Raw genomic sequence first — 25,574 nt, forward strand, 5'->3', positions numbered from 1 at the left:
TTCACCCGTAATACACATAAACAGAAACATATTTATATACATATGTGTATATGTACGCAGATATATGCACACATATAAACATATATACATGCATTGTAGGGGTAGCAAATGCAACATACTATGTGATTTCAAATATTGAAATATTAAGACATTCTTTTTGTTAACAGACATTGTTTAGAGCAATTTAAATTCATAGCAAAATTGAGCTGTAGTACAGAGATTTCCCATATACCCCCTGCCTCTACATATAAATAGCCTCCTGCCATTATCAACATCTCCTACCAGAGTGGTGCATTTGTGATGAGCCTACACTGACACATCATCGTCACCCAAAGTCCACAGTTTAGGGTTCACTCTCGGTGTCATCCTTTCTATGGGGTTGGGCAAATGTATCTACCATTACAGTATCATACAGAGCAGTCTCACTGTCTTAAAAATCCTCTTTCACCAATTCTTCCCTTCTTCCTTTTCCCAGCTCCCAACCCCAGGAAACCACTGATCTTCTTGCCCTCGCCATAGTTTTGCCTTTTCCAGAATGTCATACAGTATGTAGACTTTCCAGACTAGCCTCTTTTACTTCATAATATGCATTTAAGTTTCCTCCATATCTTTTCAAAGTAAGATAGCATTTCCTTTAGCACTGAATAATATTCCATTGTATGGAATAGCTTATTCAGTCATTCACTTACTGAAGGAAAATTTGGTTGCTTTGAAGTTTTGGCAATCATGAATAAAGCTGCTATAGACATCTGTGTGCGGGTTTTTTGTGCAGAAGAATCCCCTTTCCATAGCAAATCTGATCACACCATTCGGCTTTGCTCGTCTGCCTGACAGCATCTTGGAGGCACTCCTTGGATTTTCCAGGACCTCCCTTAGTAAAATCATAAAGTCACATGAGGTGGTTAAGAAAATGGACTCAGTAATTAAATGCAAAGGCTCTGAAGGAATGGGATTGGAAGGTTTCTTCACTTATTCCCTCACTCAAGCATCAGTTTCCTTATACACGAAATTGGAACAATCACAGCTCCCTCCAGGGGCTGCCCTGAGGGCTGGAATCCTGTATGTAAAGGTAGGAACACAGTGCCTAAGTGCTGTGGTTCTTGATGTTCTTGCAGAACCAGCCAACAACACTTCTTTTCTTCTGATCCTAAACTCAGGGAAAAAAAGAAGCCCAAATGGTGATTTGTTCCCTAGCAGAGCAGTGGCTGGTATTCAGTTTCTCACTGAAGTTTGGTCATTTATTAATTGTTTCCACATTAGGCTTTCGTGAGCTGGGTTAGCATATTTCTCTAGCGCTACAGTGTGACAAAAATGAGTTTCTAAGCAAACAAAGCTGAGCACCCAAACTTGAACTACAATAGCCAAACAGCCTCCTGACATATGTAAATAGTCTTTAAATAAAGGTGCTTTTAACCTTACCTAACAGAGCCACTTTCAAATTCTTGGCAGCTAGATCATTTGTCAGTTATTGTGGTTTTGTTTTTTGTTTTTGAGACGGAGTTTCGCTCTTGTTGCCCAGGCTGCAGTGCAACAGCGCAATCTTGGTTCACTGCAACCTCCGCCCTCCAGAGTTCAAGCGATTCTCCTGTCTCAGCATCCTGAGTAGCTGGGCTTACAGGTCTGCGCCACCATGCCTGGCTAAATTTTTTCTCTTTAGTAGAGACAAGGTGTCACCATGTTGGTTAGGCTGGTCTTGAACTCCTGATCTCAGATGATCTGCCAGCCTTGGCCTCCCAAAGTGCTGGGATTACTGGCGTGAGCCACTGCTCCTGGCCCAATCATTGTGTTTTTAAGTGGAAAGTAAATATCGGAGAGAAGGTTAAGCTCCTTAAATTTATCAGGCAGATGTGTGTTCACTGCTGTGTGAGGGGTACTCAGGATTATGACCAGAGGAGGGCTGAATTCCACTGAAGGAAGACGACAGGGGAGGTATGGAGAAGGCGGCCACAAAATTTCCCATAGAAATGACGTATTTTCCTACAAACTATCATCACCTTGGCCTGGTAAATATTTGTCAAGTTCGTTAAAAATCTTCATTTGAAGATTTTAAGTAGTGCCAGGAAAAAATTATAGGTGTCTCCTTGACGTATATTTTTAGTAGATACACACAGAAATGAACTGCAGATCACCGCTTTCGGTCTTTGTGGCCATCCCCTTCTCTCTGTCCCGGGACTGTCTGTGGCTCAGTCATTGGAGGAAGATACAAACCATGGAGGGAAGAACCAAAACAACAAGCAAACATTCTGAGAAAAACACTGAAATTCAGAACTGGTCCAAGAACAGACATTCCATGCTATTTATGTTGCAACAACAGAATATAGAAATATGCCTGTGACCCTCCAACCTAAGTCTGACAAACTGCTGTCTGGGCACCACAGATTCCCAAACTGTAGAGGGCTGTTGGGGCTGCAGGGCACAGCTGGGAAGATATGCCTCTCTCCGTTATCCCTGTGTTTTGGCTCCTGTATGCAAGGCCTCTGAGTCCACTCAGGAATAAGACCCCTTATGCTCTTTCTACCCGTTTGTCTTCCAAGACAGTGGAGACCTAATGAGTCGCTGGCATTTTGTTTCCATATTGCCCAGTGGAAATTGGGCAATTGTATATGAAATATACTTTCTGAAAGAAAGAAGGTAGGAATTACTTTGATCTTCTACTGAAAGACAATAAAACAATATAAAGTTATTTCTGTTTGTGTAGATAACTTCAGAATTTATTTTATATGATTGTGAAAATAGATTACAATGAAAAGAGTAGAAGATTCTTATCAGAGCATTTTTAACAGTATACCATGATAGACTTAAAACATGTTGCAGAGAATAACTGGACTTCTGAGTTAGAATGAAATATTATTATATAATCTAATTCATTACTGCCTTTTCATCTATCTTATTGGGTTACTAAAATGCCAAGATTAAAATCACAGTATTTAATCACTTGCATTATCCATTATGAGAGCATTAAACAAGGTTTATATGCCAGATTATTACAATCTGCTCGCACATTGCTTGAGATACTGGAAATGTACACATATCTCCTGCATCTCTGCGTGACCACTCCAACTACTGGAAGACTGGAATATATTGGTTTTTTATATAAGCTTATTTTTTATTTTTTTTTTAAACATAGTAAGTAGACATCGTTCTTCATATTCAAGCAGTGGTCTAATAGAGAACAGAGGGTAGTTATCCCTTTTAATGCATTTTTAACCAATTAATTACTTATTCAATAAACATCATTTTAATAAATCAAAATTTGTAAGAAATAATTTGCTTTTGCCCCAGTGCAGTGGCTCCTGTCTGTAATACCAGCACTTTGGGAGGCTGAAGCAGAAGGATCACTCCAGCCTAGAAGTTCAAGACCAATCTGAGCAACATGGGGAGACCCCATCTCTAGAAAAACAAAAATAAAAACATTAGACTGGCATGGCAGCACCCACCTATAGTCCCAGTCCCAGCTACTCAGGAGGCTGAGGCAGGAGCATCACTTGAGCCTGGGAGGTCGAGGCTGCAGTGGGCCATGATTGCACCACTGCACTCCAGCCTGAGCAAGACAGACCTTGCCTCAAATATATATGTATGTGTGTGTGTGTGTGTGTTTCCTTTGTGTGTGTGTGTGTGTGTACATATATGCTTCCTTTCCATACACTAAAGAAAACAAATATCTAAAATGTTCATGAGTAAAACAGTAGACACTGTCATACATTTGCACAATCCTATACTTTTTTTTCCCTGTATGCAAGGTAAGCTTTCAGATCACCTCTGCCCTAGAAACACCACATGACCCTGAGAGGTGCGGATGGTTATGGTGGTAACTTTCATTTGCTCCTCCTCCTCCCCAAGGCCATGGCCTGTGTAGGGAGTCTGGTCTTTAAGGTCTGAATCAGTTGGCTCACCTTCCCTCCGGTTTCTACTTAAGGGAAGCATGGCAGGAGTGGGCAGGAGGGGAAACCAAGTTCCCTCCTCCCTCTCCGCTAGCTGTGGCTCTGTGGTATGGCATTGCTGCCCCAAGGCCACTGCTCCTGGTGGGTGAGCCCTCCTCTGCTGCTCCAGCACTCGCTGAATCACTTCTTCGTTCTAACTTCGACTATATTAGGGGCTTTACTATTACTTGTTCGTCTCCTTAACCCTACCCACACCTCTGTACAAATCCACTCCACTAGCCCCCAGGCCCCTAGCTGATAAAATGGTTCCATTTCCAATCCTATTTTCATCATCTTTGTAGCTATGAAATACTTTTCCATGAATTTTTAATTGGCATATGCTTATTACAAATTTATCACTTGGATTTTAATTGTTAAAAACTACATGTAGAATCACACAGATGAACATTTCAATGATGTCTTCATTGGATATACATTTGATATCGTTTGGCTGTGTCTCTACCCAAATCTCATCTGGAATTCCCATGTGTTGTTGGAGGGAACCTGTGGGAGGTGGTTGAATCATGGAGGCAGGTCTGTTCTCCTGATGTTGAATGAGTCTCAGGAGATCTGATGGTTTTATAGAGGGGAGTTTCCCTGCACAGGCTTTCTTCTCTTGTCTGCCACCATGTGAGATGTGCCTTTCATCTTCCCCCATGATTGTGAGGCCTCCCCAGCCATGTGGAACTGTAAGTCCATTAAACTTCTTTCTTTTGTAAATTGCCCAGTCTCAAGCATGTCTTTATCAGCAGCGTGAAAATGGACTAATACAACACTTTATTGAAAATCCATTTCCTAAGAATCCACTGTGATTTCTGCACTTGGGAGAGATTTCAAGGAACATGATACACGATTGCCTGGTCCCTTCTCTGAAAGAGCCTACAGTCAAATGAGGCAAAAGGCTACACTCAAAAGAAGTGTGTATGAGTGAATGTGACCTAATGAGTGGCACAGCTAAAAAGAATTCATAGGAGGCTCCCAAAAGCATCTGGGTCATGAAAAATAAGGACAATGAACCAGCACAAAAAGTAAATATAATTTGAATGAAAGTGGCCATAAAGGTGAGGGCTAGAATATTGCTTAATGTATACATTAATGCTAAGGTGATGAATATTTTCTTACATGGAGAATTTAAGGGCAAAGGCTGAATGTTTTAAAAAGAGAGGAGGGAAAAGAAGTATTTGTTTTAATGATGAAACATTACTTCATGAGATTTTTGTAAATAAGTTCCTTGGCCAGGCACAGTGGCTTGCACCTGTAATCCCAGCACTTTGGGAGGCTGAGGTGGGCGGATCACCTGAGGTTGAGAGTTTAAGACCAGCCTGACCAACATGGAGAAACCCCATCTCTACTAAAAACACACACACACAAAATTAGCCGGGCGTGGTAGCGCATGCCTATTAGCCGGGCGTGGTAGCGCATGCCTATAATCCCAGCTACTCTCGAGGCTGAGGCTGGAGAATCACTTGAACCCAGGAGGCAGAGGTTGCAGTGAGCTGAGATCATGCCATTGCACTCCAGCTAGGGCAACAAAAGTGAAACTCCATCTCAAAAAAAAAACAAAGAAAAAAGTTTCTCTCTTTTTTTTTTTCTATTCATGTCTGGGTATAAAAGGACTTCATATTCCATGAATGAAATAGTCAAGTGATTATTTTAAAAAATAAATAGCCATTCACTTTATCCAAGCTATCCAAATCTAACCAATGTCAACATTTTAACATAATTACTTCCAGCATTTTCTCAGGCATTTCTTACATTTCTCAGGCACTTCTTACATATTCAAAACAAAAATCATGTATTTTGAATTCCACTTTATTTCTTAATATGATAAGGTTTTTCTATTATCTTTTAAGTAACTCTCCATAAACATCATTTATAGTGCAGTGCAAATTAAAACCAAAATGAGTTATCATTCAACATCCACTAAACTGGCCAAAATTAAGAAGTCTGATAGTGACAAATGTTGATGAGGATTTAGGCCAACAGGAACTCTCAATGTGAGCACAAGCTAGAACTACCTCTTTGAAAAACAGTCAGGCATCAGATACTTGCACGAATTCTTACCATATAATCCAGCAACCCTTTTCCTTGGAATATATGAGACAAACGTGTGCATATGTGCCATATGTACTCGAAGAGTCATAGCAGCATTATTTATCCACTTAAAAATTGGAAACAACCTCATATCTATCAACAGTAGAATGAACAAATAATTCATACAATGTAATAGTAAATGGCTATGAAAATGAACAAACTACAACATAAAAAATCTCACAAACATAATGATGGATAGAAGAAGCCCAGCACTCACAAGAAAGAATGATATAATTTCTTTTGAAACAACTTGGATGGAGCTACAGGCCATTATTCTAGGTGAAGTAACTCAGGAATGGAAAACCAAATACCTTATGTTCTCATTTATAACTGGGAGCTGAGCTATGGGTATGCAAAGGCATACAGAGCGGTATAATGAACTTTAGAGACTCAAAGGCAGCAGGGGGTGGGGAGCAGCAGGTGGGGAATAAAGGATTTTTAAAAACTACATATTGGGTACAATGTACACTGCTGGTGTCACAAGTGCATTAAAATCTTAGACTTCACCACTATACAATTCATCCATGTAACCAAAAATCACTTGTACCCCAAAAGCTATTGAAATACAAAATATGTAACAAAAAAGCTTTAAAAATAAAATCTATTGAAATAAAAACTATGTAATAAATAAAATGGGAAGTTCATCAGAAAAAAAATTAAAATTAACTAAAAAAAGAAGAAACCTGGCACAAATGAATACAATGTACGATCCCATTTATACAAAGTTCACTAACAGGCTAAAAGTCAATTTCAGTGTTAGGAGAGTCAGGATAATGTTGACCTTCAGGTGGGTGGAGAGTATGTAAGAGGGGCTTCTGAAGTTGGGGATGTTCTATTTCCAGACCTGCTAAGTTAGCAGTTTTCACTCCATGATCATACACCATCATTTACTGAGCTACATGTGTACATTTTGTGTACCCTTCTCTGTATTATTCATCAATAATTTTTTAAAAGGATACATGCCAAATATATCAAGATTTCCCATGGTTTTCAACCATTTCAATTAAATTCAGAAAATCAAATTCATATACATTTTTATTTTTCAAACCTTATCAAATATTGATGCTTTAAAGGTACCATAAATAACAACATATTTACTGCTATAAAACAAAAATAATCTAGTTGACGCATTAGTCTAAATTCAAAGTAAGCTGTGGAAAGTGAACATCTGTGTATTAACTTTGGAGGGGGCAGGGGCTACTGCTAAGCCAATCAAAGGAGCTTCTTGTGAAGAGAGAGGCCAAACACATGCTAGTCGTGTCCTTCCAACAACTAAAACAATGTTATACAAGTATCACTGTATAAGAGCAATGCAATTGTTTATAGCTAAAATTGATTCCATTCCTTCCAGGAAAGACTGCAAAGAACAATGTGCCAAACTTGTCTCTCCTCTGTACTGTAAATATAACTCTACATTAATAAATTAAAATTTCAAGGTCAAATAATTATAAAGAAAGTCCATTCCAGCCACTATAACGTGCAATGCACTGTTATTGAGATCTTAATGAACACACTGCTGGTTCAAATAAGTACCTGAGAGCTAAATGATCACATCTCACAGCATGTGACTGTGTTCTATCCCACTAACCTTTGTTTAAAGAGAGCTCAATGTATATGTATCATAGTTTAGAATTAAGAAAAGAGAAAAAAAGTAGAGAAAAGAGTGTACCTGAACCAAATGGCAGATGACAACTTGTTTTTAAATAAAATGTTTTAAATATTTTAATTCCATGAATACACATTATATATTAAATTATTATTTTAGCAGACTTTTTTTGGCCTCCAAATGGAGTCCAAATAATTCACACAAAGGTATCCTTGTTTCTGCAACGTCTAATAAATGAAAAAGAAATTTTCTTATCTTCTCCTGATTACTAGAGTTGGTAAGAAGGATAAAACCAGTAACTATTATATAAAATGTTTTAATATATAATGTATATATTATATAAATATAAAATGCAATTAATAAATATAAATGAATATAATATTCTATTTATAATTAATTACAAATTACAAATTATTTAGTATAATAAAAATAAATATAACTCATTATTAGAATAACGAATATGCTACGTCCATCTTTACAATGTCCACAGAAATACCACCTTGATGAGGAAACAGCTGTCGCTGTGAGAAGATGTCCAGTTGCAATTCTTTTCCTGCCCTCTAGGTGCCATGTTGAATGGTGGATGGAGAGCTGCTCTCATTGGTTGTATTCTGTGACATCTGCTGGGGCTCTGTTTTCTAGACAGTTTCCTACGTGGTCTGCATTAAGAAAGCACACAGATGCTGCCCTTTCCTTTCCTCTTCCCCTGAGATAACAAGTGGTTACCTCTGAGCAGCCACCCTTTTTCCTTTGGGTAGTCCCTTTTCCTCCAGTGCAGCAGGCCATGGCAGAGGCCAAGCCAGCCAGGCCCAGAGGATCAAAGGAGTCTCTCCTTCCATCTCACTCTCCTACTGCCTGTACCTGAAAGTGTGCATTCAGTCAGCCGTTCCATACACCAGTTGCAAGGTCTAGGGCTTAGGTTTGACTGTTGGGTGAACTAGATCTTTAAAAGCCTACTTTGCTCTCCAGCTACTTAAGCCCAGACAGAGAAGCAGCAGCACTATACCATTTCCTTTTTAACAGGAAAGTATACAGAAAGCATGTTGACTGGTGACTGTCACACAGTAAATTCTAGGTAAATGTGTGCCCCTACAACCAACACCTTCATTCCTGCTGCTGCTGCCACTCCTAGAGCTCTGGGTTGGTTAAGGCCAAAGTCACCTGGTTTCCCTTGCCTTCTTGAGTACTGATTTCCCTCAAGGACCTGATAGGGAGTGCGCTGTTTATGGCCAGGTGAGTTCAGCTATCATGTCACTTCAGCATTACTTACACACACCCATCTCATCTTTTCTCCTAACAAATAGATTAAGTGATTTGATTTGACCTTAGTTAAGATGATGGGATTTTTTTTCTCCAAAGCAAATTTAAGAGCATAATAAATCATTAGTTTTAGTTCAGCAACTTCACTGTCATGAGAAAAAACAAAACAAAACAAAACAAACAAACCAAAAACAAACAAAAAACTTTTGTCTTTAGAGATAGAGAAAACAAAAATTTTTAAGTTTGATTTGTGTGACTTTCCTCTCTATTTTCCACTAATTCTACTGATCCTATTTTCTGCAATTTGATGAATTACCAATTCCATCTCAAAAACAGTACTCAAAAAGGCAAAATAATATCCTTTCCAAAAGAAAATACAAGGCAAAATAGAAAAATATTGACACACAATAGTGTAGAAAGAATGGCTCCTCAAACAACTGAGTCTCTCTATGATGAACTAACTGTGCCTGGAAAACTCCTGGGATAAGTGACATTTGTTTGTATAGGTGTTACATTTTCCAACAATGCAGAAACTTATCCATCATGATTTCCTTCAGCAGAAACTTTCGAGTCTGAGCCATAATACACATCAAGTGTAAGGAAAAATGACCCTAACATACATCCAAAAGATTCAATTAGATCTCTTTACTTATAAACAAACCAGCTCATGCTTGTATCGTTTACATGGAAATTTCAACAATTCAAGTAAGGAGCTACTTTAAAAGTCTCAGCAGTACTAAGGCAGAATCTGTTATTCAAGCAAGAACTTTCCCCTCAGCGGACTTCAGGTACTAGTTGGATATAATTAATTGAAAACATGAAGTTGGGTTCCAACTATTTAATCCTTGCTTAATCTTGGGTCTGGTGGCAGGTGTTACAGAGGATATTTATACCAAAGATGGGAAGCACCTAGAATTCTGAGCCAAGAAGAGAGCAAGGCTACCTCAAGAATCAGAATAAATCTTTTATCGACAGTAGTCTCATCTTCTAGCTAGTATAAAGACTTTTTCTATTTTAGTATCATCATCATCCTCATAATTATTATTACTGTTAACTACTAACTAGACTGTTTTTTGAGTTATCCCTTGAACCTTAACATCTCACTCCTACTTCCCCTCGTTTTTTTAGTCATCCTTATTTTAAATTATATAGAGATGCCCAACAACGAACTATCATTAATGATTCAATAACTCTTCTCCAGAGTAAAATCGTCAAGGTTTGCTAGGGCCATTGGTCCCACAAAGGTGAAAAAAGTGAGCCCTTTTGAAGTGGCAGGCTTTTTAGATGTAACTGGAAGTAGAGCTTGTAGGACTACTACATGTGACTAAGAGTTCATGTCCTAAGCACACTTCTCAATACTTCAGAAATTTATCCCCTTGGAGAGTGCTGAGTTTTCAAAAAAATTTACATATGGAGAAGTAGTATATGTAGTGTACTATAAAGTGTATGTAGTGATGGGGAACAATCTGTCTATATTATTCAACAGAAAACCAGCATCAACTTCTACGTAAGTGGATAGGGGTCTTGTTATCACGGCCTTCAGGAACCTTGCCCAAGACATAGAGAACAGCATCATGGAGGACTGAAAATGAGTCTGGCCACTTAACAAGGAGCTACAAAGTCTCCTCCTGCAGTTCCTTCTTCAGAGAGAAAGTAAGTCTTCCAGTATCATAAAGAGGAGAGAGTCATCTGATTGGAAATGTCTAAATAATGTACGAGAATTACTTATTCATATTACCCTTGGAAAACCTGTGTACAAGACCAAGGCCTTATCAAAAACAGCTTTTTGAGCCTCACTGTTTTCATCTGTCAAATGAGAAGCTTGAGTAGATGATCTCCATTCTACTTACAAGGTTTAAAGTCCCCTTTGTTCCTTAAATCCAATGATTTCTGTGATTCAAACCATTTTCCCCTGTCTGCTATTGCTTAGCTTTGACCATGTTATAAAGTCTGTTGCTTGAATACACTTTTGCTTAAAATTTAGTGACCCATCACTTGAGCATCCTACAAATGAGAACTCTTTTCTTTTTCCTTTCTCGAGAATAGCATCACAATCATTGCAGCAACTGATGTCCTCTCTGGGCCATTGTGGTCTTCAACTTTGACACTACTCCCAGGAGAAACGACAGGGCCTGGCTTTATGCTAATTGGATTTGGATGGTGATTGATTAGAAGAAAGTGGGACCATGTAGTCATGCAAAAGGTTCAGTACTGAGCCACAGGCTTCAACACTAAAGGAGGTTTTACCAGTTAGTTCACAGCTATTAGATGTTTTTATATTAACAACATTTCTCCCATCCAGGTTTGTGCATTTTATCTTTATTCTTTCAAATCCTGAAATTGCTTGGATAAGAGAGAAGGTTTATATATTATACACACATACAGACATACACACACACACACACACATACACACATTTCTAAGAGCAGCCTGAACTTTTAGGGGAAATTGAAGAGGCTTTGTGTCAAGTACAGCTAAATCCAGCCTTTCCATATCAAACCTCTGCTAGAAAATTACTGTGCAGATGATAAGGCAGAAAGATATAATAAAAAGTGACTCTACTCAATTTACACTGCAATATTGGTATGACTGAATATTTTTCATTCAGGTGCCTGATAAAATCACTAAACTGTATTGCAGATAAATAAAGGAGGCTTCTGTCAAGAATAAACACCATTAATCATGAAGTCTTACCCTCTCAGAGCCTGTGCTATGCATCTGCACAAATACACCAGCATAACCATCACACAACACATGCTTTCCCCCTTTATAAACTGTTCCAAGCTGAAGAAGTGCTCGTTTTTCATTTTGCAAGGTTTAGGCAGCAATTGCATTTTGAAAACATTCTCTTCACATTTTTAACTTTGCATTCTTGCAACTAGGTCCATTATTGTAACATTTAGGAAAATGGGGCTGGGCTCTCAGCGTAAAAAGTCTTGACAATGGATCAATTTTTTGACCGAATACGTACGCACACACACACATAATACATATGACATAGTATATATCCTCAACTCTAAGACGTTACCGATGTAAAGTTGCAAAATTGTTTTAGATACCGCTAAAAAAAGATAATGGTTCCCTATCACTTTTGGTTTTTACTTTACTTATTAAAAGAGCTCTTTTAGAATTATTTGGACATAGATTTTTTAAACATATATCGTTCTAGTACATGTACAAAAAAAGGGAAGTACAAGCAAAATCACTTTATTAAAAGATACCTGGAACTTCCTCATGACTGCCACTTCACCAATAAGCAATCGTAAAACACTATAGATTGTAAACTATATCCCAACTTCAGAGATGTTAAAAAATGGAAAAAGGGATTACTACTTAGAATAGATTATTTAAATATGGTGATAGATATGTAGTAGGCAGTCCTGCCATTTGTCAAATACCTATGCTGTGACAGACACCGTGTTAAGTGCTATATATATATATGCTCCTTTGCTGAATCCTTGATATAAAATGGGATTGAATGATGAAACGGGCTTGGACAGATTCGGATTCAGTAATCTGACAGTAAACATCTGAGCTGAATTCAAACTCAGTCTATGCTTCAAAGTCTATGTTTTTAAAGACAAAAAAACTACCCCAAACCAGATATACATGTGCATGTATGCTTAAATACACTTATATTTTTAACATTATTGAGGCTTTTAATAGAAAAGGATGGTATGTTTATCTAGCTACCTTAACTTCCAAAGGGAACCTATTTAAATTGACGTTCAAATCATAGTGCCATGACAGGTCACACTGGTGGCTGCAGTATACACAAAGTGTCACTTGGAGAGTATAAAGAGTAATGAGGGAGGTATGACCAGCATTCAGGCAAGACTTTTTCAGCAGAGCCTCACATAAGGAAAGAGCAGGCAAGAAACTTTATGGCTTGGGGGGGAAAATGGCATGTGGGCATGCATGTGTTAGGGCCACAATATTTTCATGGAATCCCCTTGTAAGTGTTCACGCAGTAGGAAAAAACAACGAACAAATTTAAATTTTTCCATAATCATGAGATGTTAAAAAATAGAAAGGATCTTAAAAATTATTTAATCCAACTACTTTATTTTGTACATGAAAACAAGGTCTGCAGAGGTGAGGTAAAGTGCTCGAGGATCTGGTTAAGGTGTGGTAGAGTTGAGAATGGAACCTTACCGAGGTCCACATTTATTATGAAAACAGATGATTAACTAGTTTTAGGAAGAAGACCATCAGAAGCCATGTGCCAACAGCACTATGTTTGAGTTCTCTGGAATTACACTTTGAAACCCAACCAAATAGCATTGTCATGGGCGAATGTAACCAACATATTATTGGCTGGGGAAGGGATGTGTTCAAAGAAACTATTCAACAAAGCCATAATCCAGTCATACTTATGAGGGATGTTTAGTTGTGTTACACAGGAAGTATTATGGAAGCTGCATTTCAGCTCACTGGGGGTTCTGTTTGCAGAGCCCACTCCAAGTAGGAAGTGCCTCTTCTAGCTAAAAGAGGTTTAACTCCCAACTTCCTGATAAATCCTCCCTCTGTGAAGAAGCATCTTGATCCTGCACACTGAAGTGTTTATTTACTAAATGGAACACTGGCAGAGAACCTCACAACAAAGTCTGTGCCCCAGTAATGCACAGCCATGTTGGGGGCTCACAGAAGTCAGACGCCAAGAGCCTCATTCAAGCCAGGCCCAGGAAGAAAAGAAGAGAATACCAATGAAACCAGGCCCTGACCACACTGCTTGGTACTTCCCCAGTTCTTTAAGGAAGAGTGTCTGTGTTAAAAATAAGTATTTATACTGTATCATTTTTCATCACTGACTGTGTGTTCAATCATTCCTGACAAACTTTTTGGTCCTCTTTTTTATTATTTTTACTTTATAAAAATTATATTTTATTTATAATTTATTATTGAAATTATTATTTTAATATTAATTAAATATTACTATTTAATATTTTAAAATTACTATTAAAACTATTCCCAGGTACACTATCAATAAATGTAGACTCCTGGTTAGCTACAATGCACCCCCCCTGCTTGTTAAGAGTAGAAATTCTCATGCACAAAAAAGCAAGTAAAAAGTGAACATACCCTTTATAAGAATTTTGCTTTTAAGACAGCTGAATTTTGTCAAGCTATATCACAATGTTTTACCAATATCTACATTGAGGGCATAATGCATTAAAGAATAAAATATTTACTCTTTGTTAACAGAGTTAGAAAACGTAGTTCATAAGTTTACTAGCTGTTCATTTCTGTCCCAGTCATAAACCATGCTTCAAAAAATAACATATGTATAAGAAAATGTAATGGTTATAATAAGATACTCGAATAATTTTGATTTCGTTGTTCATTATTTCTATACATGTGGCAATCCATTTTATGCAAATTATGATGAATTTTTTAGATATGTAAATTTAACTCAAATGGAGCTGGTGGGCTCCCCTCTCACCCTACATGGGATAATTTATGTTACTAACTTGGGCTTGAGTGTAACACCTGAACTACCCTCCTTCAATAGCCTTATTCACACTGAAAGAAAACCAAATGACTCAGTAGCCTCCTTCACTGATTTTAAGGCTAGTAATGATTCAAGAGTAGCCATGTTATTAAACTAGAATGAAGCACTACTCTCCTCACTAATGAGGTTAAAAAATGTCTTTAGGTCTCCACGTTAGGGGCACTTAGCAAGCACCCCGCTTGGCAGAGACCCACAGCGGATCGAAGCCATGGACTAATCACACAGGCCGGAATCAAATGGACTGGAAGAATTAGGAGACTTGTGGCTCGGAGGAATGTAATTCATGCAGAAAAGCGTTGTCAGAGCAAGGCCAGGGAACCTCATGGGAAGAAAGCAAAATAAACAGTTCAACAAAGAAAACAAAGAAGGGCCAATAGGCTTTTCTAAAGCTTGAGTACACTGAGACTTCAGTGGGTGCCTAGGACAAAGACCTCATCAAAGGACACCCTTGCAAAGCAAACAGACCAAGGAAGGATGTTTCTCTCCAATACACTCGGGGGAAGGGGGTGGACTCTAATTTTCACTCCTTCCAATTCAACTTCCACAACTCCCAACTTCCAACTCAACTCCCTCCTCCAACAAACACAGAAATCACCACCATTAATAACCTAAGTAACTAAAAAGTCCTGTTTGTCTCTGTTAAAAGATGGGGAAAGGTGGGGAGGTTAACACAAATTAAATATGGTGCAGTACATCTCTGGATCGCACTTCAGATCACGAAAAGACCTTTGGAAGTGTACCCACCTCCTGGGTCAGATCCCCACAGCCTGCTCCCCACATTCCAGAGGATGAAGAGAGACTCCAGAAGTGCTCAAGGATTTAAACTTGGAAAATTCTCTCTCACATATAGTATACAACATCCACAACCGTGCAGCTATTCAATTGCGAGAATGGAGTCTAGCATGGCTTTCCGAAAAAGGCTGCACCTCTGCTCACAGCACCAGCCTCACTCTTCTGTTTCCAGTGGACTTTTGACTTGGACTATTTTTCCCTCAATCCAATGACTACATATATCACTGCAGCTCTGAAATGACTTTGATCATTAAAACAAGATTAAAATACTTGAGGCTGACCTTCTTTTACCCCTCTTGACTACTTCCTTCAAGATGGAAGACCATGCTGTCTTTGGCTGACTAATCCCAAGGACAGGCTTACAGCACTACAAGGAACACAGACAGAAGTGAGCACTGTATGGGCACATACGCATATATAGTAACATAGTGAAGATATATTAAAAACATATAAAATACTTACTTTAAATAAATCAATGCAACATGGCAGGTAACAAAAGTATTAACATAATCCAACGTAATTCTACTACTTATCTGTTATATCCCTGGCAAATAGCATATGAAAAATCAGAGTCACCTTTAGAGGTCTGATTGCTCATGTTACTGACTTAGAATTCTAAATTTGTTCCCGAAAACTTACCCCGGTGTGCGTAGTGTATGTTGATGACAATGGGTGCTAGGAATACGGAGATTTTACTCTGTGGGGGATTTTACTTTTAAGACGGCAGAAATGTTTATTTCCATGCCGTCTTAAAAATGTAAAGCATATTCTAGCAACATGGTTTGGTGATTTGTTTTGTAAATGTGGCAATTCATTTAACTCCTAGAGCTTCCCTCTCCTTCCACCCCATCAGATGATAGAGATACTATTCACTTATGGTGAACCTGGCAGTATTTGGATACTATTTGAATGTATTTAGAAGAATATTGGCAGTTTTCCTGTTTCACATGTAACTTGTTCTCAGGTTATGAAAGACATATGAACCTTGTCAGGCCTGAGGGAATCATTTACTGTGCCCAGTTAACCTAAGTCCCTTAGGCTGGGCGCTGGCTACCTAGGCCATACTAGACTTGGCCATGGTATGCACGGGGCTCCTTAGGAACAATTTACAGGTGCTTCCAGGCAACGAGGAACCCTGGATGGGAGAACCTTAAAAAAAAAAAAAAAAAAGCCTTAAAAAAAGAGAATGCCTTCAAGGGCAACTGTACACACAATTCACACAATTCATTTTGATATTAGTTCAGATTTTCAGTCTGGGGCTGGGCTTCTATTCCCTCTAACAGTCCCAACTGAGAACTTGCTTTTAGTGAATCTGTAACCTCCCTGTATTGCGTAAGAAAGTTTTAAATATCTGTCACTTATAAACATGTGAGATGCTGCATATGCCAAAATATTAGGTGAAGGGATTTTAGAAAACCTATGGCTTTGGGTCCCAGACTCTCACTTTTATCTTTATTGGAAATACACTCACATGCTCTAAGGCAGTTCCTGCCACTCCGACCATTCTCTCTGCATTATTTTCTTCCCTCACACGTGTGTAGACACACATAAAAGAGGCAGAGTATATTTCTAGCATCGCACTTGATGTTTTTCAATATAGAGTTGTAAAAATTGAGGCACTGTCACCAAATTAGCTAGGTCAGCACTGGAGGTAAACACAGGCCAGTAAGTCATGTAACTTGTTAATTTTTACTGAACTGCAACAAAATCATGCCCATTTCTGCTCTGGTCTGCTTTTACAAGTCCACATCTAAACTAAAAGTGGCCAAGACTGTATTTTTCAAATTTGTTTCAGTATAACTATCTGCAAAAACATTCCTACTTTTTCTCAGAACTCTGAGGATGAGTTTCAAAATCCACCTCTCTCCTCCTATTTCGTTTTAGTGTGCTTAGTTTGCTTGGATCACTGAAGATGCAAACATCTCGCTAATCTGTTACTTCATATTCAGAAAGTTAGCAAGCAGGTTCCTGGAAACATATCTGCTAACATTTATTTTCTGATGTATGATTTTCCCTGGGGCAGGGATGGGGATGCCACAATAACAATGAGTGACAGGCAGCCCTGTGTCACTGGCCTTTGTTCCCTCAAGGAAAGGTCTGAAATGAACTCAGCTTGCAGTGTGGCTATAGGAAATGGCATGTCTTTGTTTAGGTGAAAAAAGTGGGGCTCTCTTACCTAAGTGAGGGAGAGACGGCCACATAGGAAAGGCTGCAGGCAGCTTCAGTTTGGGCAGTATTCACCATATAAAATGAACCTCAAAGTGCCTTTCCATCGGGACAAATTCTGTTAAAGTTCAGTTTTCTCAAACACATATTTTAAAAAATAAATAAAATGACGACAGTAAATTTCTGTTTTCTTTGAAGCCAGGCTTAACATGAGTGGAAGCATTGTACTCAAAGAAAAAAGTCTGTTACAGCTCAGTACCTCCCAGGCCCCCGCAACAGGTTTGACAGCAGCCTCTATAGAGTCGGCGGCTTCCGGTTCAGTGAACGTGAATGCCTCAGTCAATATCTGCTCCTGGACCGTGCTGCTGAGCGCAGCACAAAGAACACAGGAATTTTATCCAAGAAGCTGGGGCTCAGACTCTCTGAATATACACTATAATTAGGGCCTGCTTTCTCTGCAACTGAGGACTGAATTCAATATTTCAGTCATTAGAAATACTGCAAAACAGAAAGGAGTATATGCCTTTTGAGTACAATTTATCTGTTTTGTTGTTGTTTCTTAACGCAAAGTAAAAGTGTTTATCGGTGGATCTGGATTTATGTGCCCGCTCATCAGAATTTCAAAAGTTTAGGAATTGAAACTCAACCATCTTTTCCTAACTATGAGGAAACTATGTATGTAGGTGGCCTAAGATAGTTCTTGAAAATTAGGCAGGCCTTAAACTTTTTCAGTTAATCATGAGAAATGATAACCAAATAATAAGACATTTATTTTTTGATTTGACATGATATGCAGTGAAAAATGTGAAGAACAGCAGTAGAAAAGCGTAAAAGTAGAAAACATGACACATGACATTGCTCATAAAAAAGAGAAAAATAAATAAGAGAAAGAAGTACAGAGTGAGGATGGAGAGGGGGTGTTATTTTAGACCAAGGGTTGGCAAACTATCTTTCAGGCATTCCAGGTCATATTCTCTGTCACAGTTACTCAACTGTGCCCTTGTATTGCTAAAGCTGCCACAGATAATACTAAATAAGGAATGTCACTGTGTTCCAATAAAACTTTATTGACAAAAACAGGCCACGAACCATATTTGGCTCAGAGGCCATAGTTTGCCAATCCCTGTTTTAAATGTTTGTTCCTAGAAGACCTCTCTGAGAAGCAGAAACTGAGCAGGGAAATGTATGAAGGGAGTAGGCAAGTCATAGGTATCTGAAGGAAGAAGGCTCCAGGCAGATACACATTGTGATCTAACATAGCTTCCCTTCTATTGGGTTTACCACTATAATCACTAATTATTATCTACTCATGTTCTAAAAGAGTCTTCTCAAATGTGATTAAGTATTGATCAATACTCCACCCAGGTGATGAATCACAATTTACCAAACCACTCCTGTGGCTGAATATGTAAACCGTTCTGTTTAGTGTCATACATTCTACAGTACCAAAGACTGATAAGCATCTCATTTTTGGGTTACTTGACAGGCATATTAGGTCAAAGGGCCTGAACGTGGCTTTTTATGGCTCTTCCCACACTGCTGTATTTCTACCTTCGGAATCTGCAGAAGACAATGACAGCCAGTAACACTGAAAACTTCCTATTAGGTGCTGTTAGAAATAGTTGTGCTCATCCAGGAAGTAGAACTACAGCAGCCATGTCTGTGGTCTTCATTTTCTCTAGCAAGGCATGGAAGTCTAGAGCAAGGGGTGTGGAGTCTGATGAATGGGTTAACACAATGGCACTACCTACTTGTAAGCTGGGTAACTTCTGTGTGTCAAGGTGTCCATATCTTTAAAATGAGACTAATAACTCCAGCATAGAGTTGTTATAAATATTATAGGAGATGACTACATAAAGTCTTTAATATTGTGCTTAGCCTATAGTAAGTACTCAAAAATGTCAGCTATGGTCATGATTATATATTTTTTCACCTGAATTGTCTATTCATCTCTTTTTTGCCCTTATCTTTGATATTGCTATGGTCTTCTTAAATTGTTAATTTAAGATGGCTAATTTCATTCATTTTATTTCCATGTGTAGGGTCAGGAAAGCATCCATACATTAAATAGTACTCAGTCGTATAAGGGGACCAGTAACTGCTTTAATATCAGGAAATTCGTTTGACAGTGGAGAGCATCTGACATGGCAATAGCTACTATTAATAGAATCTCTTCTATTAAAAGTAGTCACTAAGCTTTTGTTTTTTGAATCCTAGCTTGTTATGAGGTGACACACTCAAACAAAAACAAAAGAAAAATGATGGTAATAGCAGTGACCTATTATTTTTATCATCATTAAAAATAATATTTATTTAGGAGCTACCATATGTAGAGCATGGGCTCAGTCTAGCAAATGCAAAGAAATACACAGTCTTCACTCTGAGAGATGTAATTATAATTTAGTTCACATTTTCTTTTTCTTTTTGGGGGTGAGGGTGGGGAGTGTGTTAGGGTTTGCTACAGGATTTGCTAGAGTTTGCAATTTGATATGTCATTACACGTTACCAGTCTGAATAATGTTTATGGTAAAGCACAAACACTGGGGGGAAAAAGAACTTTCCTTTGTTAATTTTAAGTTACGCTATTAAAATATTCCAAACTAGTTATGATCCCAAATATAATTATAAGGTTTTACTAAATCTCCATATTTTACTGGAAACTTCCCTGAGAATGCAACAAATGAAATCACTATTACCTGCACAGGCCCAATATCGTGTTTTAAGTAAGTAGCTAGACTGAAGAGGTTCCTTTGGGATAAGTATGTGAGCTCTCAGTAAAGATAATACCAGGACAAGCAACGTGCTAAATTTGGGGGAGGGGAACTCAGTAGTAGCCCTGGTCATCTACTTACTATTTCCTTCTCTAAGCTTTTACCATAATGATATCTTTTCTTAGAGCTTTTTCTCTCTGGGAAGAAATGTATTTATTCATATGCCAAACTTGCCTCTCATCTCCCTGCTCTCATCCCTAACAGGCAGTCATAATTACGGGGGCGAGGCCTTACCTATTTCCAGTGCACTCTATTTCACAGCTGATATTAATGATCTTCATGTACTGAGTCCTTTCCCCAAGGTGAAGGGAGGTGGGCCACTTTTAGTGGGAAGAACAGCTCTCCTTTCTTAGGTGGAACGATTCCAGAGACTGTCAGGCAGCCTTGGAAAGAGCCACATTGACTCAACAAAAAAAAAAAAAAAAAAAAGGGCTGACGTATGGAACAGAACGTGAGTGCTCATTTTCCCTGAGAGAGAAAAGCTTGTTTTTGAAAGTGGATTAGTAAAGTGGATGGTGAAATGCAACAGCCTCTATATGAGCTGGCTTGGGGTGCAGTACTCCACGGCACAAAGCAAGAGCAGCTCACAGCTCGACTGGCAAGAAGATCGGTGGGGCTTAATTATTGCAATGGATTAGTAACCAAGGACCCAGCTTTGGAAAATGAATTGCAGATCTCAGTATGAAACATAAAGACAGTTCGAAATTCAATTCATACTGGTCCATAAATTAGAAAACCTTGGCTCAGAAAGGTTGTACGTAAGGGCTAAATTTCTTTTTCCCAAGAAAAATCCAAAATGAATGAAATCAAATTGGAATTTAAAGCTACTTTATAATTTGGATTTCTACAAATACACCATGCCTACTTTTAAAAAGGAAGCATGCTTAATTGAGTTCTAACACTAAAAAACAAAAACACACACTCAAAATGCCAGAGAGAAAGTACTTTAATTATTACTGTGGAAAGTAGTCACTTGACAATGCAATTGTATTCTGGGGTACGAGGCTGTAATATACCAATTGCCTACATTCCCAAGTGAAATTTTAAAAATTAGTACTTATTTTTAGCCTAGCAGGCATCGTTTGTTCCCATAGAATAGAATGGTGTCTCCTCAGTTAAGGAAGGAAAAGCCCTGATGTCAACAATGCAAGGCAGGAAATACAGAGGAGACCAAGAAGTAAAAATATATACATAAAATACGACTATGTGTGTACAGATTGAGGCTTTTTCATTAGTGCACAAAATAATCTCAGTAATAAAGTAGGCTCACTCTGATGTTTTTTCTAAAACATTATACTTCTTGCAATCTAGCTTAATAAGTCTCTCAAAGGATTTGAGAGAGAGGGAGAGAGAGAGCAACATTCCAGTTGTTTATTGGGCCTAAGACCTGGTGAATTCAGTGGAGAATAACTTTGCAAGGAAATGGGAAGATTCCTCATATCCAGTGTTTCTTAATTTTCAAATTACTTGAATTAAACAAATGCAATGCAGGAATTGTACATTTTATAACAACCTTTACGTGACAACTCAGAGAATAATAATACTTATATTCCAGGTCCTACTTAGAAGTTCTGAGTCTAAATTCATGATTTTAAGTTAAGAAACAAAATGCCAATAAATTATAAATTATTTCTAGTGCTGTATTTGAATTCATTCAAGTTTCTATACTCATTCTACACTGCCTAACCATAAACTGTGGGTAACACTGTAAGAATAAGCAGGGCAAGCTGAAAGCATTCCATTTCACAAACTGGGTTCTTTAACACAGACTGACGTATTTCCGTACATATTTATAAGGCTTAGTGGTTATTATTAGTCTGTAATTGCAGTTGTTCTAACACCTAATAAGCCATGGTTGGAAAAACAAAGGCAGGTTAATTTGTGATTTCCTCTACTCATTCAGAGGCAAATTAAGTGTCAAACAGCTAATACGAAACATATTTCATTTTATGAGATTTTAATTTAATTCTGCACCATATCGTTGATGCCTTAATATAGGGTGGTTTATCTAAAAAGAGGAGCAATTTATAAACCTCTTTCAATAGAATCTTTAATGATAGGATATGAAGCATAATTATAGAAGCGCCTGTTCTTCTTCTAAACAGAGATCTGTCGGCATTTCCATCAACAGAAATCCTTGTTTTTAGGAGACTCGTAATTTAGTTCTTAAAGCTGGCACCAGAAGAACAATTGGGTGTACAAAATGAGAATATCTCCAAATTTTGTCTCCTTACAATTAAAAATATCTATTGCAAAAACTTAGTACTCTTCACTTGATCTCATTTTCCATAAGACAATTATATAGCAAACAGTTTGGAATTCAAGTTTTGGATAAAATGATTTTACTTTCCTAGGTAACTGATTTATCCCTCAGCAAATACGTGCTTTTAAGATTTCTATAACCAAACCACATTTGCCTCGATTAGCCTCCACTTTGAAGGTGATCACAGAAGTCTACTTATCATACCTCAGAAGGTGCAAGAGCAACCCAGGGACTCACAACTGAGCAAGGGCAGAATAGAAACTGCCAGTATTTTTCATGCCCCCCACTGCCTGGAATGCCCACTTTCAGCATTTGTTTAGAGCTCTGTGCTTTTCAGAGTGCTTACATGAACATTATTTCATTGAACTCTCCCCCTGTGATCTGAAGAGCTGGGTACAGCAGACAGCTTCATCTCCATGTAATGAAACCAACACATGCAAAGGTCAGTGGCCAGAGTCCACAGCACAAGTGAGTGGCAACACAAGAACAGGAATTCGAGCTCTCTGACTGCTCCTCCACCGTCTCTCAGACTGGGCCAATGTGAGTGTCCACTGAGCATCTTTTACAAAATGCCTGACCAAGTGTTGGGCACTGCCCATAAAACTAGCAGGGTGCAGTGACTGTTAACAATAAATCGCCAAGTAAGAGGAAAAGCATCACAATAAAGCTACACGCAAGGTGCTACAAAAACAGTCTCTGGGACGACCCTTAAATTAGGGGCCTTGAGGATGAATATAAGCAGGAGTTCACCATGCAGAGAGGGAAGGCCAATTAGACCAATGCAGAGAGAATGTCGGTCACAAATACACAAGTGTGTGACATGCCCCAGCTTCCTGGGGCCCACTTCATAAGCATTGTATCCACCCAGGGCCCTGCCAGGACGCACCAAAACCAGGCAGTCCTAGGAGGCCACAAACCCATAAGCTCACCATTCTCTGTGCCTGCAGCAATGATATTCCCTCTTGGAATATTCTAGGACTTCTCTTTTGAGGCTCAGGATTATCTATCAGCTTTACATTATCAATCTTTTTGATAATTATATATTTAGGCTGCTAGAGAACGATTTAGTCAGATGCTACTAAAGTATCCAAAGCTTGGCTAAAAAAAGCAGGAAGAACTAAAATCCAAAGAAAACCCAGCTCAACAGTACACCTGAAATGTGACTCCCCCAAATCTGCCTACGAGGATGGTCCAGATGTGACCCATCTTGTCTTGTGATGTTATCACCATGGGCCAATGCAGGTCAGTAAGCAGGGCCTAGAACACACAGTGGAGGCTACAGGAGGGCTTACTGTTATATTCTGCCATAGAACAAAGACTTGGGATTTTTATTGATAAATTCATATTTGCATCTATTTACAAGGCAAACTATAATGAATGCAGAGGAGTAATATAAACTCGTTTTTAAAAACTGCTCTAGAACATCATTTCTGAAAGAATGAAGACCTCCAAAATTCCATAGAAAATCTGACCTCAATTAACTACATCACAAAGGCTCCAGTCTGGGAGGAATTAGTGATCCATGTCTCCAAGGCCTATCTGGCCCTTGCATGCGCTGAACCATGGGGCAGATCATCTGAGATCCATGTGGTCACATCTGTACCATAAAACCTCTGTATAATGGGGTGAATTACATGTCATGTTTCAGGCTGAACTAGGAATTTCCTTCCCTTTGTATAGGGAATTTTAAATTGGCCTCCTGGTTTCATTAGAGGGTATTTTTAGCAGGCTTCAGAACCCTGTAAATACTTACTTGTGTTCCAGTGAAAAGTCAAAGAATAAGTCACAAGTTTCTGCATTCTCTCTCTATAAATACCCACTTCTCCTTTAATGCTTATAGAAGTCTGCAACACAGATTTATTACTTACCTCCAGGCAAATCTGCTCTGAAATTACAATTCAGTAATGGGAGATGGATCCAAAAAACTGTTGGTAAAATATTATATGTGTACTTGGGCATGTAGTTAGGATTGTTAATATCAATTAATTCTGTTCACAGAGGAGGACTTGTTTTAAAACAACTTCATTTTTCTTTGGCATAATATGTAATTACACAGCTGTAACTAATAGCCATGGAGATGCAATCTACCATCTGAATAACCAGCATTATTCTTCAAAGTATTATTTGTGCTTTTCTAACTTTACTGTCTCCAAATAAAGGGTGATTATTAGATATGACTAAATGTATATATCAAGGCCGTTAGCAAGGGACAGCCCATCCCAGAGAGTGGCTCCCCTTATTATAGTACATGACAGTTTCCTAGACAGTACTACAAAAGAATACTGTTTTACTTTGCAACTCCACCATCCTTTATTTCCTCCAAACCAAGTTAGATGGTATTTATTTCCAAGAGATTCCTTTTTCCTTTTCTAAAGTATGTTATCACTAGCATTCTTTCCTTTTATCTTTCTGTAAACCATGTGCTAGATCACATTTGCCATTTTGTTTGGGTGACATTCCCATCAATCAAGTGACTTTTGGTATACTTACATAGGGGCTATGAAAATTTACCATAAAAATTTCATTACAATTCCTTGTGATCCCCAGAACAGGACTTTCGTGTTACAGAAATTTGAACATAAAAAACTTCAGACCTAATGTCGACCAAATACATATTCTGAGTGGTAACTTTCCATTAGGTTTTTACTTTTTAATTTAGTATTTACAGCCCACAGAACACACGTCAGCAAAATATATAGGAAATACTTGTCGACTACCTAGTGTGACAGGCATTCCTCAGGAAACAGCAGGGATTTGCTTCAGTGAATCCACGAACAGATAGGCTTGCTATATTTCAAAAGTAAATCTTACACTTCTATCACATCTTCAAAGCCCAGTGGACGTGCCATTAACAAAAAGTCCTGAGATGGTAAAAGCCAGTATCTCATTCCATTTCATTAACAAGGAAAGTGTTAATACTTACATATGCAATGGAGGAATTGGAGACGGATCATAATGGTAACGGCCCTCATGATGTCTGGCATCAATTGGTACAGGAGGATGGAAGGCAGGGAAAAGATGAGGAGGGTCTGAAAAAAAGAGGGAGCCAATCTATATCAAATGAACACTTTCAAATAGCATTCCAATTCACAAAGCAACACTGCTATACTATTATATCTTCACCACTTACACTTAATCTAAGAATTTGTAGAAGAACTCTTTAAGGTTAGTTAAGAGGTTCTGTGAGGTA

At 38.3% G+C, this 25,574-nt stretch overlaps 1 protein-coding gene across 2 annotated transcripts in view; it reads right to left on the minus strand.

Annotated features, from left to right (window-relative positions):
- Window positions 1-25,574, minus strand: part of GLI3 (GLI family zinc finger 3) — a 262,787-nt gene that overhangs the window by 88,339 nt on the left and 148,874 nt on the right. For both annotated transcript variants that reach the window (XM_023226448.1, XM_023226445.1), the window contains exon 3: window positions 25,308-25,413. In XM_023226448.1, coding sequence (XP_023082216.1) covers window positions 25,308-25,413 — 106 coding nt within the window. The remainder of the gene's footprint in view (window positions 1-25,307; window positions 25,414-25,574) is intronic.

This window comes from Piliocolobus tephrosceles, chromosome 8 (assembly GCF_002776525.5).
Source record: "Piliocolobus tephrosceles isolate RC106 chromosome 8, ASM277652v3, whole genome shotgun sequence".
NCBI lineage: Eukaryota > Metazoa > Chordata > Mammalia > Primates > Cercopithecidae > Piliocolobus > Piliocolobus tephrosceles.